The sequence below is a fragment of the Etheostoma cragini genome, chromosome 7, assembly GCF_013103735.1.
Source record: "Etheostoma cragini isolate CJK2018 chromosome 7, CSU_Ecrag_1.0, whole genome shotgun sequence".
Classification (NCBI taxonomy): Eukaryota; Metazoa; Chordata; class Actinopteri; order Perciformes; family Percidae; genus Etheostoma; species Etheostoma cragini.
Window position 1 is genome coordinate 19,977,423 of NC_048413.1, and position 21,380 is coordinate 19,998,802.

Below are 21,380 nucleotides of genomic sequence, written 5' to 3' on the forward strand. Positions count from 1 at the left end.
CTAGAAAGCGTGAGGAGGCGTGGTTACTGTCTGAGCTGAAAGCGTTTGACATTGATTGACAAATAGAACGGCAAATCCCAATATAAGTTAAGAATATCCCTGCCAATTGGAGATAGTTATGTAAATAGAGGCGGGATCAGAGGCAGAATCATATTTGTACACTCCGACTACGACTACACCCACAGACATGGCAATGACAATTTGGTACCTAGAGCTCCAGAAATATTAGATCATGAATAAAATCTAGGGGTTAGGGTTAGACAGCATGCTTGGATCTGTAAAACCTCTCAGAAGATGTGTTTTGCTGCTTTAATGTAAAATGTGTTCAAAGCACTTGCATCAGGGCTACAAATACTGGGGTGACTCATTGGAAATATCTGTGATGTGATCTGGAAAAGGAAAACAGTCCTATATAACTGACATCTAACAGGAAAATGCTCACTTTTGTTGCATGTTTAACCTGAGTAACCCATACGTTTCAACATAAGTAGTGTGTTATCAAGTGTGGTTTGACTTAATAACAGACAAAACAAATATCAACCAGACACCTTGGTACAGCTGCAAGTCTACAACACATGCCTTTCTTGAAAAGATAAAACATCTCTAGTAGTAGCCTAAGTGTAAAAAGACTCAAATCCTCACAGATGTCCTTCGGTCCCAGATCCCTTCCTTGCCTTCATCTCACACTCATTCCTTGCTCTAACCCACCACCCGTCTATCATTCTTTCCTTCCAGACTTGCAAGGCTCTTTGTACAGTAAGTCTGTTCAGATAAGACAGCACACTTATCCTGTTATCCTATGAATGCATATATCAAATCTTCACATAACCATCTAAATTGTATTTCATCTAAGTAAATCCATCAGTCCTGTTTATTTCTATTTTTGCACACAGCTTCAATGCTCAGGGATTCTTGCTTCCCCTTCTATCTTCCTGTTCTTTACTTTGTTCAAATCCAGGTCTACAGTCAGTGTTGCCCTACAGAAATGAGCCAGTCAAAAGGGAGCAGTGTCACTGAGGTTTGATCTACAAGTGTCTCTTATGCGAGGTTTGCTAAGCACCACCACAGTGTAGCATCTCCTCTCGTCCATTTCCATTCCAGCTGACAAAGAGGTAAATCCGTTGCCATGGCCACAGCGAGCCCAGATTTAATTCATAGAACTGGTTTCTGATTGGCTTAGATCTTTGTTTTCAACAAACAGAAGAAAAACAGATTATACTCGACATAAACCCCATTATCAGTAGCCATTTCTCAGTCTTACAGGGTGGATGGATGGAGGTTGATTACACTGCTAAAATACGCTTTTGAACCTTACGTTTTTTTCCTCAATCACCACTGTATGTGCTGTTGTGTATTGTATGTGAATTGGCTCACAATGAGACTCATAACCGGGAGTACATTTTTCTTTGGAAGTATTTCCCACTGGACCCACAGGAACATGAACAAGTGGCAGTACAGCCTACATACTCAAAGTGACACATAAATATTCATATGTACAGCTGGGACTCTGGTCTGGGCTTTCCTAGAAGTGCCATCCTTTGGGAGTTGCTGCTAATGTGGTTCAAGCTAATTCCAAGGAGCGCTACTAGCCTACATTCTCAGAGAGAGAGGGGGGGGGGGGGGGGCAGAGACGAGTGGAGGGAGACAGTGAAAAAATTAGCGTGTACTGCATGTGTATGTGTGCATACACTGTGTGTGTTTTAGTGTCTATCCTCTCCAAACATCTCTGTCTTGGAAAGCTGACGTGCAGCCAGTTTACTCTGTAATTGTGATCAGGTGTTGTCATGAGGATGAACAGGGGCTTGTGAACCTTGCTGCATCTCATCCTTGCTGTGCCTCATCTGTGCAGTAACTTTTGTTACAATGTTTGTTAACAATGTACAGAGACATACAAAAGCAGCAATGCCTGAAGAAATAATCTTCAGTGGCACTACTGTCTAATTCTTGGAGATTATTACTGAAGGTTTGGCCTGAGTAACATGATCAATGGTGTAGAAAAACTATGCAAAAGATTTAAAAAAAAAAAAAAAAAACAGTAGAGCATGTGTTTGATTTATGTTATGAAAATGGGTTGGTGATAATGGTGAAATATAGTAAGACTTGTACAAGTGTCGCAAAACCAATTAAAATATAAAAGAAAAATTTTGGTATCTTAAATCTTCAGCTAAATCTTGCTTCATTCATGCCTGCATGCAAGTGCCCTGATCTGGAAAAACAGCTCTACAATACTACATTCATAGAACCAAGGCTGGCTTCAATGAATTTTGTGATGCAATACCGCCACCTACTGGCTGATGTTTGCTTTTTAATGTCCCCAACAACCAAGTCACAAGCAGGAACAATTTGAACCATCTGGGTAATTTTACCCTTGTTCTTGAGTTTTACACACTAAACACCACAGTAACCCGGTGGACAGGCATACTGGCCTATGTGACACTCAACATCACCCTGCTAGACATAATTGCAGAATGAAAATGAACTTTTCTAACTTCATTTTACCTGCAGTGGGAGGTGAACCTTTGACAAGCTATTGGCCCTGAAAAGTATGCCAGTCACAATAGTCTTTTTCTAACTTTACAAATGATAACTTAAGATATGGCTATTTGCTTGGAATTAGGGTGAAAACACAATAGGTTAGAAAAAAAAATTTCACACATGATGCTTTCATTTTAATAAAATGTTTATCACACCAATGTAGTTTAGTAATAAACTGAACTATTAAGTGAAATTAAAATTTTATCTTCCCTCTGAACCCATTAGGGAGAGAAGCTGTGAAAGTCAGGCTGCACATTTAAACAGTCATAAAGTTTATTCTGTAAGTGAGAATGGATATTATAGTAACAAATAGGACTGACTTTCAATGATTTAGTACTTTATTACATTTTATTTACAGTATTGTTTTCACACTTGAATTTAATTGTCTAATGCTGATACTCAACTTATCATGAAGTTACTGATGCAAAAACCTTTAGGAGTCTGACAATATTTATTATTATAGAAATTTCAGTTAAAGTTTGGGTCTATACTGTCTTAAGAGATGTAGAAAACAAAAGTTGAGTTAGAAGAGTATCAGAACTATGCTACCCAAATACAGTGTCATCAGTATTTAGTAAACTGTTAAAACAAAACAACACATACTTTACAAGGAAGACTAGAATGTGATGTTTCCACATAACGCTATCTGGTGCATGACGGGCTGTCTATTCAGACTCCAGTTGACTTCATACTTTATGTCAATGCATGATCATGTTAGGGATTGATTTACAGTGTTTTCACACAATGTAATGGAAAAATTTTGCCGTTGTTTCTCTGTCACATGTATGCTGTATGTGTTGATGGTATGGCTTTGCCTGACAACAATTCACACTTCATCTTTCAATTTTTCACATCTGACATTTTTTTGCTTCCGCCCCCTTAGAGCAAATTAAAATCTAGATCTTTACCAGTACCAGTAACTATGGCCAGAACTACTGGTTAGTTCGGGAATATTGTGCGATGTGAAGAGTAGCAGTACAAGTAATGACAAAGCATGTTAAAATTTGTCTCCACTTCTGCCAAAGGTACAGAAGCCAACCGTGAATGTTTTTGTGCTACGTCATTGTATATATATATACACACCTATTTAACAAAAAAACATGTGGTCCCGGTTGTATTTCAAATCCTTGTGTTATTATCATGTGATGAACAGAACTTGTCCATGAAAACCAATGGAAAAAAAAAAGATAAGTTGAAAATGTAACACACAATAATTATTGCAACCCAAATGGGGAAAAACCTAATCTTTAATGTAAAGTATTGTTTTTTCATAATGTTGGTGTCTCTAGGTAAACAAAACAGGTGTTTAAAAGGAGCTGGGGGTATTTATGAGCTGTAACTGTTTCTGACCCAAATCTGCTTAGACCAGACAGACAGACAGACAGACATAAATTGAAAGAGACATACAGAAGGAGAAAGACAAGCAGACAGATCCAATTACTCAAACAGATCTGACAACCAGAAAACCAACGGAAACTGTTCTATTTAACGCAACTCTGTACAGTTAATATATCAAAACACACAGACACACACACACACCCACAAACACGCTCAGATACACAATTATCATAGTAATAAAGGCACAAACAACACTTAAACACAATTTTAAAATAGTGTTCCCATAAAAATCTGATACCTGCAATTTAGTCCTCAAACATTATTTGACGAAATTGTCTTTGAGCTGAGATGTAACAGATGGTTTTATGAATGCAAAGTTTGCGAATGGCGAATTTGGGAAAGAAGTACAAGTTTTTCCCAAACCTGTAGCAATAACACCCTGTTGTTAAGATCAAAACAAACAAAAACCTTTTATTATTAGATGGTTTAAACATGTATAGTTCTGAATAGACAAACTGCACAAAGACTTTAGTTTCTTTTTTGTAACACAATGCTGACATCACCACACAGTAGTAAAATACTCTATATGCAAAATCATATCAGAAACATTGTCATACATGTTTGGGAATGCTGACTGTGCATACAACCTTGAAACAGTTTCCATCCCAAAAAGTATTATAGAGCTTCAAGTAGCTGAGCATCAACAGTAAAAAGTACATCACATGACTGGTTTATGGTATAAAAAGTGCCTTGTCATGTGTAATCAATATATTGTAGCCTATACATAAAATTAATTCCTATAAATACATTCGGCAAGATAATTAAAAGATTTGTAAAATACATAGGCTTTCCATATTTTCATCGAGCGTTGTTATCAATCCTATGCTACTACACCGTCTATTGCAATTAGGTTCAGTAATCCAGTCTGGCCACTACAAATAAATCAAAATAATCAACATTGTTGATAGAACCAGCAAGATTTGAATAAGGGTTTTGTTCCAAAATGCAATGTCAACCATTTGAAAATGATATCTGCATTTTCAATGTCACTTTTTGATATACTAGTATGTAACTGACATCCCAGGGAAGGAAATGGTGACAACCTGGATCTGTATTTTACAGACGTAATGATGATAAATAGAAAAAAAATATTTTTTATGCACTTAAAGCATTTTGGAGAAGACCTCTTCAATTCTTGCTGTCTACTTGAGCCCTGATGTTCGACTTTATTCACACAAACTGTGCACTGAATCTTCCCATTGCACTTTAATCTCAAGGACAGAAAGACTGGCATGTGTCCCTTAGTCCCCCATCATATATAGCAGCTCTTTTCTTAGACACAGTTGAGACAAAAAAAACAACAGCCCCATTCACAAACTGGCTGGCCAATTGAATTTCGCTTTGTCAGAAAATCTGCAGACCAATCAGACTCCATGCCATTGTTATTTTCTATCCCTTACATATCATAGAACGTCTGTCTTGAATAAAAAAGATATTAACAGTCTTGTGAATTATAACATATCAACAGAGCAATACATCTGTACATGGCTCTCACAGTATGGCAAACCTGCATACAATTCATGCTTGTTTAAGTATAGAAGCCAGTGGAACAAAATAATGGCATGGACAGGGGAGGCTTGCAGTACAAAGGGTCAGGGGTTACACACCTTTAAAACAGATGAATAAAAATTAAATCTAGGGGAAAAGTGGTGCATTCCTCCTTAAATTCACTTATAGACCTTTTTATTCTTGGCAAAAATGGATACAGTGTGTTTTAAGTACAAATAGCAGACCCTCCTGATTTGAATTCAGTGAGCGGGTGCAGCTCTAATTATTCATTGTGAGCTGCTGATGGTACTTGTTTGCTCTCTTATCTCATTGCTTTCACAAAAAGGGAACCCTCAGAGCACCCAAATGGACAACCAGGTCTGAAAGTGCAGCAACGTCTGCTTCACATCCTGCGCCATTAACAAATACACATTTGTTACTGGGTGATTTCGGTGAGAAAAAGAAAGTGCTGCCATGGTTACTGACCGCTTCTTTTCTCTCTTTTTCTCTCTCTTCTCCTCTCACTCCATCTCAGTATGTGCACTTGTGTAGTCTTATTGGTAGAGCTTATTAAATGTACTGTTACATAGGATCCTGCAAGTCTGAATCCATTGTGCAGCAGGGGTGCTATTACCAGTTTGAATACAACTGGGAATGTGCAGCTGTTATGTGTGTTGTGCCTGCTGCAGCTCAATCAGAAGGAGATTGTGATTGAAGTGCTTCTGATATGGGGTTGAAGTTAAGGAGCTGACTCACACTGGGACCTATGAATACATTACATCTCAATCTATGCCTGCAACCAAGGCAGTGTAACATGATATTCATTCTGACAAAATGTCTTCTGATGGCTGAGACATTCGGAGAATAGGATGCAATTGTATCCTCAACTCTCTCCTTTTTTCAGTTTTTTTCCCCAGCATCTCATGATGTATTTCGTATTCAGTGCATTTTACCCATTCTGCTAAGCACTTTGATATGCGTAAATAAGAAATATACAATATAAGCTCGCCTTGCCTTCATCTTCCCGCCGATTTCAATTCATTAATCTCTAATTTTCCAATGCAACTCCATTGTTTCAATACCAAGGTCGGAGAACAGTTTGCAAACATCAGAGGAAAATAAAGATAGAACTAGCAAAACACAATAGAGCTGGAAAGTGTCTGCATGGCATGTTAGCGGGAGACAAATTGGTCACACTCTCGCATACAGACTTAGAAATTAAGTTTTGCATCCCTGAAGTAATTTGATGGGTTTAAAGCCAGCTGTAAAAATGACAAATGTCATGCAACCTGTTCCAGTACTGATAATTAAAGACTAGGGCCAGTGTGGGTGGCTGACATTACAAGATGTAATAATCAGCAGTAGAACAAGGGGCTCTATGATGGACAGAACAAAGAGCGCTGGTCACCACAGCAACAAAAAAAAAAAAAAAAGGTGGTTGTGAAACAGGGTAACGCGGGGTGCGATAAGGAGAGGCAGAGGGAGGAAATGGAAAGTTAGAAAGAAAGAGAGACAGAGCAAGCATGATGCCAGAAACCCATGTAATTCTATTGTTCTTGTAGTGATCACCGTGGTTACTACACATTTAAAAGGAATTTCATTTTTTTTAAACTGCCGCCGGCCTGCTGCCACAGTTACACTTGAGTAACGGTCACAACACTGTGCTTCCCCGACACACTCTGCATGAGTCTCTTTGAACTCTGGGTGATAGAGAAAACTCCTAAAACGCCAGGGGGACACAGATGAGTCTCCTTCTAACTGCAAAATATGTAATACCTACAGGACATGCATGATGTCAAACAAAATGCTTGCTCCCTTTCAATGTTTGATGTTGTGGATTGAACACGTGCAACTTTAAAACTCTTGACTCTGCTGAAATGTTGTCATGCTTGCTGAATAGGTGGAAAAGGCTTAGCGGGCGTAACAATACCTGCTAATTACAGTCTACCTGACAATATTAAACGGTCTGTACAGCTTATAATTAATGGCTATCAAAAATATAGGCTACTTTGACATTATTGCTATGGTTTCTTTGAAAACCTATTTTAAGCCAGGGCTGACTTAAAGTGCTGCACACTGCTGCAAACACTAAGAAGTGACAGGTTTATACTTCGGGAACATAGAAAAGGAAAGGGGAAATGTTAGATTGACTGCTTTACTCCTTGTATTGTAGATGGGATTTAGATGATTAAAAAGCCTAAGCCACACCATTCATGTTAGTAGCTAGAAGGTGGAGAATATAGATGTCCCAACACTGAAATCAGTCTTCCGAGAGAGTTTTTCATTGTAGAAAGCTAATGTATGTAAACATTAATGTATGGACTATATACTAGATTGCTGTCGGGATTTGGGTACAATATTCAGTTGTGTTTTTGAAGCCAGAAGTTTAATTTCAGTGATATCACTTTTGTTATCACATTGTCTGGAATCTATTCTAGAGAACGTACTGCTTTTCAACAAAAAGATGACTACAGCACTGTCCTGAGAGGATTGGATTCCCACTGTGGCCACCCAGGCAAGAAATACATACATTCATATCATTTAAAGGTGATTTGGATAAAAGTATCCACCAAATGACAGATGCTGAGTGGAAAGAGGAAATCTACCCTTTTGTTAATAGTAACAGAGAGATGGATCCCTATCATTTTCTAGCTGGGCCCTCATCTGAAGTCTGAGCTTAATGATTTTATAGCTGCAGAGAATGACGCAAAATCAACTGTGACCTTAAACGGTCAAAGGTCACATGGGGGGTCTTTTGAACTTTGCTCTTTTCCTCTATTTCCCACCTGCAGAGAGAGAGTTGATCTGCATCCTCTTCATGTCCCTACACTCTTAACTGGCTCAATGAAAGAAGTGTACTACTTTACATGGAATGGGAATTTGTCCATTGGTCACTTGATCAATCAATGGAGGTGGCAGGGGAAATAATCCTTTGGTTGTAAATCCTCACTTTAGACTTGAAATATTTTGCCAGGATCCATCTTACAATTTACTTCAAACAACATGCCAAATGAATAAATTAGGAGTAGATTTAAATGGATCGATAACACCAATCTTCATATGTAATGTGTTGGTGCCAAGCATCTGTCATTGGGCCAAAGAACAGGGAAGGATGCAGAAAAAGTCAGGAGAAAAGAGGATTTGTTGTACATGCACCCAATCACATGTGCTTACAGTTTAAGATTCTGAGTGACTCTAGAAATGTCAACAGTTTTTTTTTTTTTTTTTAATTACTTTTACAACAGTGTAATCTAGGAAGGGACATATAAGATTTGGCAGATGTTTTCTGAGAAGATGACAGTGACTCCTTAGCTACCAGATCGGAAGACTGCTTCTAAGCAAGCACTAACAAAACTGTCTCACAGAAAACCTGTACTGCGTCCACTGAGTGTTACGTATCTGCTGACACCGTGAAGAAAGTGAAGCAGGGCGAGGACCTAGCTACTGAGTATTCTCTCAGCCACGAAACCACAGCAGCTCCAAATGTGCTGTTCTCCAGCTGATCCTGACCTCTGACCTGTCTGTTAAGGGTGGATGAGCAAAAGTGAAATGTGACTGTGCGGATTAATAACATATATTATATTACATCTGTCCTTACTTCTTAATATATCTGGCTTGGGCCTATAAATGAGGAGGAGGAAACTTCATTATTGCACTTCAAACCCCAGGATAATATAGCTTAAACTGCACTTAATTTGAGCTGCACCTCAATAGGGTCTAATCCACTCACTGCTGCCGAGTTTCTCCAAGAAGAAGTAGTTTCTGAACCCATAATCCACTTTAAATCAGTGTAACTTGGGCTGATTGATAGATACACACGGGAGGTGGAAATATTCTTTTTTGTACAGTATGTGCCTGGAGGATAACGTCAGTAAACTTTTTATACTGAGAAAATGTATTTCCCAGACCAGAGAGTGTAGTAGTAGTAGTAGTAGTAGTAGTAGTAGTAGTAGAAGTAGTATTGTTACGCCTGACGGACTACTGGAAAATGAGCGGGCCTCTTGGGACTAGGTTGGAGCGTTGAATGGGTTGTCATAGTCACTTTTCTAGGAGGGGTTGCGGTTATGGTGATGTAGTAGCGGGAATGCGCTCAATGATCCAGCTGGTCACCTCCTTCAGCACGGACTCGGCCACCTCTGGTAGGTCGTGGTGAAGGGCGTGGTAGCCTCCCTCGTAGACCTGAACAGGAGCAATGATTGAGAGTCAAAGAGATTTTCCAGACCTTCCTCCACAGTAATGCAAAGGAGGGTCCGGCTAGTCCACACAGCATTCCCGGACAGGAGTAAAACGTGCTCTGGTATTGGCATTGGCTTTAAACCAATCCCAATCATTTTGGTTGACGCTAAGCACTGGGCAGAGCTACGGTGCCGCCGCAAAGTAGCCTTTGGATGGAACTTGTTTGGTGAAACATGTGTACGTTCAAAGTTTGTTTTAGTCGTGCAACAGAAAACTCAGATTTGACAGATAGTCTAACTAGCTATCAACCTAGCTAGCTATTAACCCTGCAGAGATGTGAGGATCAGTTGACCATAGTCCTCCCCCTGAGTTTAAAATCGCAACACAAAAAAAGCGTAAGGTAACGGATATCCGGCCAAAAAGAGTGAAATCCGGCAGAATTTCTGGCGGCAACGGAGCAATCCTGGAAGTGTAATGTCATGGATAGACTAGAGAGAAAGAATCCACTAGGGCTCTGCAATAAATCGACCTTTGATCGCAATTTCAACAATGTAATAAAAAAAACTATTATTTTGCACATTTTGTTTTGCATGTAAACTAGTATTTTGTTTTTCGTTCTGAATGACATAAAAGTTCCAATGGGAAAAGTATTAAGGGAAATTTTAGTTCAAGCTGTTTTTTTTCATTGATTCGTGTAACTGTTTTACTGTTTTAAGTTCAATAAATGTCAACTTCTTTTTCTTCCAAAAGTCAAGGAGTAATCATGTTAAATAATCGTGATTTCATTGTTGACCAAAAATAATTGTGATTGATTTTTTTCCATAATAGAGCAGCCCTAGGATCCATGAACAAGGGAGCTATTCAGAACTGGTTTATCAGAAAGGGTTATTATTATTTAAAATCTAAGCCATATTTGAAAAACACTAAGTAAAATTTCAGTCTCCAGCGTCTTTTAAATTAATTGCAGTCCAATTTCAGTAAGGGGTCAAAGTTCACATCCATCATGCTTAGCTAAACCGACAGGGAAATGTGTGAACATTTGGTATACCAATCATTTCTTTGATAAGACATGTGATAAAGGAGTCCATGCAGCTCAAGAACCCGGACCAATTCGAATAAAAACAAGCACGTGCAGGAACTGGTTTGTCTCTTTTCAATTCTGCTTCTCATTCCAGTTAAATCTTTTGTTCCTCATGCGATTAGCCATGTGACAAAAAAAAGTGTTAACTTCCTTCTTCAGAGATACACACCGTTCTGCAAAGAGGAAGATCTATACAGGTCAAACAGCCTCCAGTCTGTCTGTCAGTGAATGCCCCTTGCTGGAGCCAGCTGTAGTTGTGTGTTTGAGAAGGCTGAGTAAAAGTTTTAGCTAAAAGGTTTCATTAATTGATGCACTTTAATGATTAAAACTTATATATCCAAAAACTTTTATTGCCACACTTTTAAGGCAAAAACCTTCTGCCCATAAGCTGAGTATACTAAACTAGCCCTGTCGAAAGTGCTTGGAGTAGCTTATTTGGGGTTCCCCATTTCACGCGGCCTACATATAATCATTTTATCTTCTGAAATTTTGTTTAATGATACAAGGATGATGTGTGGAATAAACTAAATGAATAAACGAAACAATTAAACAAACTGGGTTTTTCTGTATCAAAGGCAACAGTACACAGTGCTTGAAGCTGCACTTTATGTAGCCACAAAGAGCCACAAAAACATGAACTTTGTTGCCCGCGAGCTGTAGCGACCTCTCATACAACATTTTGAAATGTCAGAAGACGGTGGTGGGATACATTGTTTCCTGATATTTTGTTATTGTTTGTCACACACTGAGTTTAAAAAAAGGAACAGTAAGAACAAATGGACACAAGTTGTGTCATGTGATTGTTCCATTTTTTTACCTTATATTACCAGGCAGTCCCACTGACAAAAAATAATAATTTCAAATAAACTAATAAACACATTTTTCAAAATCCTTAACATGATATTTAATGTGAACAACCCATCCCCACCTTGATCTTTTTGTCTGAGATCGGAGCGTTGTCATACATCATCTTGGAGCCTCTGATGTCGCAGAGCTTGTCGTCGTCGCCGTGCAGGAGCAGGAAGGGCCAGCTGATGGATGGGATCTCCCTCTCGATGCGCGCCGCCGCCCCCATCAGCTGCATGCCGAATGACACCCGCATGCCACCGTGGAAGTTCAGCTCATCAGCTTCATACGCCTCCACCTGGCAGGAGAGAGAGAGAAAGAGAGAGAAGGGAAAGAGTTATGGGCCAAAATGGATGATGCTTAAGTTTATCCCATATCTCCCTTCCAAGCAGGGCTGATTCTGATTTGTCATTTATCTCTTAATGTAACCAGAGAAACTACATTTCTTGTTGGACATTTAAAGTGTAAGTGTAAGGTCTGGATGTTTGTATTACACATCTATATTCAACAAGCCCAATACAATTTGTAGTTTAATTCAAATATGAAAGAAATCTATGTGAATAAGAGCCTTCATTGGAGAAAAGAGGGCCATGAGAAGAAATGGGAAAACCATGAAAGTTGGTAAATTGGAGTAAGGATCATGAATAAATGAATGGAGGGCTTTGAATGGAAGAAAAAATATGAGTCAGCAGCAGGGAGAGACACGGAAGGTAGATTGTGATTAAACCAGAGTAGAATAGCAGAGGAAACGCCCTGTTTTCTAATACGTTTAAGTTCCACACATGCTCTCACATAAGTCACACCTTCTATTCCTTTTATATGTACTGTAAACACAGCTGATGGTCAAATCTAACTACAGCAGGTTCTCTAAGGCCACATTCTCAGCTTCTTTGAATAATAAATGACTGTACGCTGAGATGTGACACAACAAAACCTGTTCAGCAGCTCAGAGGAGTCAGTGATACTTAGAAACACATTCTTAAGGTTGAAAATATTTTCTTCTAAACTGAGAAAAAATCATATCACAAAAAGGCATAAATTACATCATACAAATCAACTTTTTTGTTGGACTGATAGTTTCACACTCTCTCACAGTGACAAGGTAAAGCAACAGTAAATATTTAGATGGAAGGCTTAGAAGTTCCTTGTAAAAAGGTTAATGATTTATTGTTATTGTATCAGGCCATATCTGCTTGTTGTTTGTAATTATGGTACGATGCAAACCAATCTTGTATGATACATCTATCTACTGTTGCGGTGGTGATACGAATGGGTGAAATCTAAAACTCAAAACCTAGACCATACAGTAAGTATCTACGGCCAGACTCCAATTCACCCCTTGTGTGATGTGTAGTGTATCTAGTTTCACTTTGACTATCGAGTTTACTTTCTCCAATAGACTGGGTGAAGCAGAAGTAGCAGGGTGTGGGATTCTATTGTTACTAGAGCTTTGGTGTGTCAACACTTACCGACACAGGTATGATGTACACACACACAATCCCAAACAGTACAAAAACCACAGAACACATCCACAGACACAAACTCGTGCAAATGGAGGTGTGCAGGCGTACCTGCATGTGTGTTTTTGTCCATTCTGTGGTTTGTGTGACAATTCACACACACAACCAAATACACACCAAGCAATTTTGTCTACTTCTCCTGTAGGTGACACGGTACATGCATCTGTTTTTATAATAAGAAATAACACAATACAACCAACCCAAGGTTTTACACACACACACACACACACACACACACACACACACACAGACAGACACACACACACACACACACACACACACAAACTTGGCTAGATAAGACTAACAACACAGCTCCCCCACCCAAACACACACCAACATGTGTCTCTCACCTGCTTTTTGTCCCGTGAGATCCATTTGGAATCGATGGAGCCCAGAGTGAGGCTTGGCGCCATGTGGTTTAGGACCTTCGCCAAAAAAACCTGCAACCCGCGAAAAAACAAAACACCCGGAGCCTGTCAGTTTATTTTCACATATCAACACCTCCCTGATGAATGTTTCTATCGCTCTCTAATGCAGCTCAGCGTAAATTCTTCAGGAAGACTTGTTAATCGGTGCTCTCTTAAATCAAATCAGCTGTTATCCAAATAACTGTACATTTTTATCATGCTGTGTATAACTGTTGCGTATCTGCAAATTAGTCTCTCCTGATTGAAATGTAGCTCAGCATAAATTCTTTCAGGAGGACCTCACTCTTAATCAATGCTCTCTACCTAAATCAAATCAACTGTTGGAGGCGTTTGCAAATTGCAAGGGCCAATCACAGAGTCACAACCCTGCTTTAAAATCAGTTTCTCCCTTTGCCATCAGCTGTCGTTTCAGGCCAAGAGTGCAACCCTCCACCTCCCCTTCCACTTCCAGTCTTCTACTCCAGCTGACCGTTCTGCAGCCTATTTCGTTCAGGTCTCCGGGCTCCTTCGTCGCCACCGCCGCGGTCTAGATTCTAATTAGGGGGTTGATGATGATTCTCTACCCCTATATACAATCTATTAGTATAACAATGGAGTCTTACCTCCAAAGACTTTGTACTTTTTATTGCGCTGTAATGCTAATCATTTGAAAAACAAGTATTTTCTCATCCCATGCAGATTTTTTCAGCGTTTGCCTTGACAATCGGACAACCTTGCTTCTATGATTTGATAAGCAAAAGCCCTCAAAAGGCACCTACACGGATTCTTGCCCCTGAAATACACAAAATCAAAAGGTGACAGTATTTCAGTCATTGCCCACAGCAAGGCTGAGTGGAGTAAGACAAATTAATGACTTCTGGGTTAACTGAGTACTTGACTGAATAGTGTGACTCACTTATAAAGGAAAGAGTAGTGGAAAATAAAGAGGAAAAGGAAAGAGTAGTGGAGGGAATGAGTGGACAAGCGATTGTGTGGCACCTTGAACGGTGTGGCAGAGTCCGGGTTCATCTGGACCATCGGAGCTATCAGAACCACTCCAGCAAAATCATTGGGCCTCTCACAAGCCGTCAGGATGGAGATAGCACCACCCTGAGTGAGAAAAAGTACAGAATATATATTTATCTATGCAGATGAACCAGATGTTTATTTCTCTAAAAATGGAATACAAAATCTCTGATTTCTTGCAGCACTTAATTTATACAAACTGATTCAAAAACGTATGTGCTTCAAGCAATCTATACAATTAATGCAATGTGCTACATAAAAGTAACGCCTTTCATAATAACAGACACATACGATTTTAAGTTTAAAGACAAGATGTGAAGAACCTTATGCTGACAATTTGGTTATGTTGGTTGCATGTGGTTTGTGCAAACATTTCCAAATAAACACTGCTGCGGTTTAGACAACAGTAAATGTTATTCAACTGATCTGTAACTTATTTATGTTTCAATAAACAGAACTCGAGATTCATGTGTTAATCCACAAATGTAGAAAATATTCAAATATGGAGATCTCATTTCAGTGGATCCATGTCACAAACGGTTTGCTGTCCATTGTTGTTTGTGCTGTCATGTGACCATAGTAAGTATCAGCTGGTCCTGGTTATACCAACTTTGACCTGTTAACAGCATTTTGATTGGTTGTTGTGTGAATCAGTATTGCAGGCAGCCTTCCAGTTCATTTAAATAGTTTCAGATTTAAATAAATATTTTTTTTTAATGCTAGCCTTACATTATTACATGACAGGAATTTATTTGACAGACAGAGTAGCTTGAAATGAGGGTAATGGTAGAATATGTTTGACATTCCAGATCTTCAAAGGTAAAAAAGTAAATGGTGAGAAATAAAGCATTCCAGTCAGACAGACTGATGATGAAGAATTACAAAGAAAGTTTTTTTTTTTTTTTTTAAAGCTATGGTCAAGAGGTAGTTTTAAAAGTTTAACACAAATTAAAGCAACTTGAATACTTAGAAACAGAAGACAGAACATGTTTCAATGAGGGAAAAAAAATATGAGAGCCTGTAACAGCAGACAGGGACTGTCTTATCAAAGTTGGTGTGTGATGTGAGGAGCAGTGGGAATACTCTTCAGAGGTCAAGACGAACATAAAACAACCCTTTTGTTTGGATGGGCGTGATTTTCCACCCTGCTCTTTTGTTGCTGAAGCTATAAACAGACTGGGAGAGAAATGCGAATGTGAACCCACGGCTCTTAGCACACAACATGCACTGTGTAGCTGCAGCGAACAGCAGCACAAGGTCACACCTTGGCACCCATGATGACATTTGGAATTGGGATTTAAATCCGGTGATGTCGGACCATGATAATTAGCAGCTCTGTGGCGGCCTAAACTCAAATCAATTTGCCATGGTTTACTCTGTCGTGGGTTCTCTTCTCGTACACAACAAGTACAAGTGTAGACATATACACATGAGCACAGTGTTTCTGCATTTGTGAATCTGTCTATGTCTCTCTTGTGGGAGACTAACTGGCTTCAACTTTGTTTTTGAGCATTCTTTGTCACTTGTGTGAATATTCATCAGGCTGGGGCCAATGACAAAAAGGTCACAAAAAATCTCACAAGCACTCACTCGGTCACTGCATATGCCTACACAAACATACACAGAGTTAGAGAAGGAGGCTTTGCTACAGCTCCATCACTTTTTTCTCCTTTAGACACACATATTCCAACAAATACTCAAAGACAGGCTTTTACTGAAATAACCATGTGTAAATAACCAGACACACACTCGCAGATAAACTGTGAAAATTTAAACTGCCCAAAGTTTTGGTTAAATACATCTGATTCTGTTTAAATATGGCAAGATGACTCAATGGTATATGGCACAATAGCCCTTTCTAGGCAGTGTCTTTACACACTGCACATTTTGTCCAGTGGTTTCCAATGAGAGAGAGAGAGAGAGAGAGAGAGAGAGAGAGAGAATTGGCACAGAGAAGCTCTTTAAGAAGCTGATTAGAGGCCTCCTTACACTTTCTCTCTCTGAACTTTGGAGGAGAGGATGAATACTTGTATTGTGTGTCTGTCTGCTGACAGTGGGTGGACTTCCCTGAGGAGCTAACAAACTAACCTAATATGGATTACACAGCTCGCATACTGACATTACAAGGTCTGATGTCTTCAGTTATCCCCATAATAGTCAGAAATGAAGATGTTATGTTCAGTGAAAAGTCCTGTAGTTCGGATTCAATTCTCTTTGATTAAACAAGATCGAACTAATTAGTAGAAAGTCAACAATGATAAAAAGGACAGAGTTGGAGAGTGAAGAAGTTACATACAGAAAAATGGCATGATCTAAAACAAAAAAGAAACTAAATGAGTAATAGATAAAGAGAGAGAAGGAGGGCTAACAAGCTAAACAAATACACTGAAGAACCTAAACAGTGACAAAACATTACGTAAAACTCTGGCACTAAGAATGTAGGACAAATGAACCTTGGCAAGAAAACAAATGGAGAAGGAAAGAAATGGGGAGAGTGAGAAGGAGCCAGAGCTCAAGGCATTTGTCAGCATTCCCATGAGCTTATACAACACCAAGAAAGTGCTCCAATTCATTAATTACTGCTTAAACAAATAAGATGCAAGTAAACTGTGAAATAGTCAGTATAGTCTTTCAGACACAGAAGCTGATCTTTTGTAACTGTCAGTTATTTTGTCAGTTTTAATCTAATTAATTCACATTTGTGTTCCCTCGTCCATGTTTAAATCTTTTGTGGGAACTGTGATTCTTCTCTCAGAAATGATAAACTAATTCTTCACATCCACTTGCATTGCTTTTAAAAAATGATATGCTGTAATTATTCAGTTATGGGGTTAAGCTTAGCCCAAAGTGTGAACAGAGCAGGCCATTGTCTGGAAATTTCACTGCATGCAAGTGGAAGTTTCTATCAGGGCTCAAGGGAAGAAAACAAACATCTGAGGTTGAAGAAGAATGGTGATTTACACAAAGTCGCCAACAAAAATGTATAACAGGAGAGACAATGAGATTTGGGAACTTCTGACTGTAAGCTCGGGAGATAAAATTGTCAAACAAATTCAAGGAACGGCAAAAGTATGATAATATAATTATGAACTGTCTATGTGGCCGCGGTGTAATCCGCATCCTGTTCTGAGGATAGCTCGCCTAAACCAAAAGGATTTCCAAAATTTCCAGTAGTGTAGTAAATCAGTAAATCTCCTCTTGTGTGCTACATGTGAGAAAGGGAAATTTTGGACACATGTGATTGGATGAACATTGTCTGGAGTTCATGTGAGAAAAGGGATCAAATCTACACTGTGGCTGATCTCTTCTAAACTCTGCACAGTCTACCCAGGATGTTATCATTGGAGCACTGTCTCTGTACATAATGTAGAATCCACAGGGTGTTTCCATGCTCTTGTAGTTTTTCTGTCATCCTGGCCCCGTTAAACAAATATTCCTACAAGCGGGGGAACACGCTAATAGAAAAAGAATAAGTAGTCACAATACTGGGAAGCTGGGAAATAAGGCCTGTAAAAACACAGCACCAGAACATTTGATTTGGGTGGGGTTTCCCACAAGTTAGGCCTGGGTTGAATTTGTTTCTAAGAAAAAGTGAGGAGAGGAAATAAAAAGGAAGAAAGGCAGTGAAAAAAGGACAAGGAGGAGAAGAATAAAAGAGGATAAAAACAAACAAATAATGGACATCAAAAAATTAATATTAAGCAAAACAATTGTAACGAAGAAAACTGTGGAGGAAAGAGAAGACAGGAAGTAAAAACAGGTGATAGTTGGACTGGTGGACCGGCTTACATGACAGCACAGTACAAACATCTAATGAAATTACACAGATGGAGGGATGTACGGAAGGAAGGAAAGAACAATGAGAAGAGGGAAGAGGGGATAAGAAAAAGAAGAAGGGAGAGGTGCACTGTGACTACGATCAGCTCTGCCTTGATGTTTACAGAGACTCAGTGTAAACCGACACTCAGCCTCCATCTGGGATCCCACAGTTGAATTTACAAAAAACTATTGCATCTGCACTCCTCCACCGTCAGATTGTTTTTACGCAGGATCAGTCTTTATATAAATTCAGTACTGCTGCACTGTAAAGCATGAGCCATAAAAGGTTTGCAAAAACATTATCAAAAATGAAATTAAGTGTTGTTTAAAAGCGTCTAAAAGCCCTACTGATTGCATTGAATATGACCTCATTAAAAAAAGAGAAGCTGTTTTCTTGAATGGAAGACTTAATCAATGTTTGGGTCGTAATACAATATTGTTGAACATTGGATTGGAGATTGCCTGAATGACGTTTCTATCATTTAAAAAAAATGCAGTGATAGCAAACAGCCTCATATGCACATAAATGAATAAACAATGTGGTTAATTTATTAGACACCCATGGTTTTCTTACGTTCTAATATGCTATTAAGTGTGAAGATACAGATGACAAGTCATTAATGAATTGTCTTAGTCTTAAGTCTTAGTAAGTCTTCATAAAAGCTTTACGGTATAGTATAAAAAAGGTCAACAACAGTCCTTACCAGGAGACATAGCCTTAGTTTTAATTTAACCTTGGCTTGGAAAAGACTTGTATGCAGAAATAGTTTTGTAATTGATCAAATTGGCACATATTTGAGAAAACGGGCATATCCTTAATTCTTGTGAGTGCAAAATCATGAATGAAGGACAAGCTGAATGACAAGCTGTTAAGAAATGGATCTTTCTCCAGATGTTCTGCAGCTCTTTTCCAAACAGCTAAGTGATGGAAGAGCCCAGGGAGGGGGTCTTCCTGGTAAATAAAAGGAGCTAGCTACAAGGACAAAGCTAGTCTTATGCTGAGGGAGTACACACAGTGCACCAGGAAAAGGTATTGTTAACATAAAAGTTGTTCTTAATAATGACTTATTACTGTGAGCATTAATAAAATATTAATTAGCATAAAAGATACTTAATTTATAAACCTAAATTATGCCTTAATAGACTAACACGGCTTGCCTTGAAGTAAAAAGCTCAAATTTCTCGAACATATGGACATACCCCAACTTTCTTATGCCTAACAAAGGGTTTGTTGTTGAATGAGCAAGTTTGCACACATCTTTAAGATACTGTATTGAATGTGTGTGTGTCTGTAAGTGTGTATGTGTGTATTTATGAGTGTCTAGAGTTGGATTGCACTCAAAGGTGCCTAAGCTGCTGCTTCTTGTGAGTGTGTGTGCTGGGGAGGGGAGTGGGCTATTGGCGCTCCTGTGTTTTTTGCTACACTGTTTGTTTTACTATGGTCACCTCGTCATCTATAGGCCTGTTAAATTTCTTTTAAAATTGTTATTTTTATAATTGTCATACCTGCCCAGGGACAGGTGGAAATTAGCAAATGTTGCTATAACCTGGCTCAAGCCATTTTCACTTGTATTACAAGTTCAATGTTTATCTGTGCCTTGTTCCTATTTCAAATAAATACATTTCTATTCTATTCTAACAAACAATGTATTCAAACAATGTAGATCTCATTTTTTGGCATATCTGCTGAATTGTTTCTTCCTTTTCGGATTAATCCAACAAGCCCACTGAATCATTGCTGTGCTGAGAGATAACCATGTTCCACGCATAAAAACTGGGTATTTGTGTTCGGCCTAAAATGTTTCTGACTTACACAAGTTGTGAAAAAACTCCTGTTCCATGTTATGTGACAGTGAAGTTAGTATCCTTCTTATACAACATTAAATGTTGCACCCCAGATAAAGCTGTATACATTGAATACATGTGTGCGGCGTTCTGTATGAATACAGAATCTGAGCAGCTTTTGTTTATCTGACACAAACGAGTTCATGGTAGGGCAAATTGACTGGACCTGCAAATATCAATCAATACAGTTTGTGTTCTGTTAGCTGCACTAAGACATCAGACAATAAGAGGCCGTGATGTTGAATGCAGCTCTGTCACTAACTGAAGCTGGCCTTGATACATTTTGCATCATGTTATTTTTCTCAATAAGATTCTGATCTTTCCAAATTCTCTATTGATAGGAAGCTCAAGCAAATAGTAAATTAATAATATATTAAATACATTATTGCATTTCAATTGTTTTGCATGTAAAACTATATTCACTGTACAAAACAATATGCATCACACTACATATACCTAAATATTAGAGTACAGAGGCAGAGTCAGGAGGCGATTACCTTAGCTTAGCATAAAGACAGGAAACAGGTTTTGGTTTTCTCCAAAGTTCAGCTAAATGTAAAAATGAGAAATTGTGGTTTTAAGGTTTTAGATTTACGTGTTGGAAGTGTCATCGAAAACTTCTCAGACTCCTCCCCCCTTTTCTGCTGCAGCCCAAATGCGTTTGCATGAGCAGTGATTGATTCGCAGTTAGACACCCCCCCCCCCCACCCAATCCCACGGACTAGGGGCTCTGAACAGGGAACAGAAAAATCGCACAACAGGCTGTAGGTGGTGCCAGAGGAGCTTTTTTTTTTACATTATTCTAATGTTGTTCTACTCAAACATAGGGTCAGTTTCAGCAAAAATAACAGAAAGTTAGTTTTCTAAGTCTTACCTACTGCATCTTTAGACAGTCTCTGGCTAAAGTGCTGGTTGCCTGGCAACCACTGTGACATCAACACTCAAGCGATCACTGCAAAAACTCCCCAGTAACACAATTCTCCTCATATATGATAATTTGTTGCTATGGACTGTTTTTATACTTGTAAATGTAATATCTTTGAATTTTATAAAGGTCAAAAGATAAAACAAGTAATCACGTTGGGTTGTGGGAAATATTCTAAAGCAAATGTTTTGGTAAATATGCTTACTGCATCTTGGCAGTGGGTTAGATGAAATGGCTGACACCACTTTCATGTGTGTCTGTACATTAAATATGTGGCTACAGCTGGCTGCCTGTTAGCTTCTCTTAGTGCAAAG

General features: G+C 38.8%; 1 protein-coding gene across 2 annotated transcripts in view; it reads right to left on the reverse strand.

Moving 5' to 3' along the window:
* Positions 1–7,763: 7,763 nt before the first annotated feature.
* mgll (monoglyceride lipase) overlaps positions 7,764–21,380 on the reverse strand; it is a 31,274-nt gene continuing 17,657 nt past the window's right edge. For both annotated transcript variants that reach the window (XM_034876929.1, XM_034876928.1), the window contains 4 exons: positions 14,451–14,561; positions 13,395–13,484; positions 11,607–11,822; positions 7,764–9,600 (listed from right to left, as the gene is read on the reverse strand). In XM_034876929.1, coding sequence (XP_034732820.1) covers positions 9,484–9,600; positions 11,607–11,822; positions 13,395–13,484; positions 14,451–14,561 — 534 coding nt within the window. In that variant the 3' untranslated portion in view covers positions 7,764–9,483. The remainder of the gene's footprint in view (positions 9,601–11,606; positions 11,823–13,394; positions 13,485–14,450; positions 14,562–21,380) is intronic.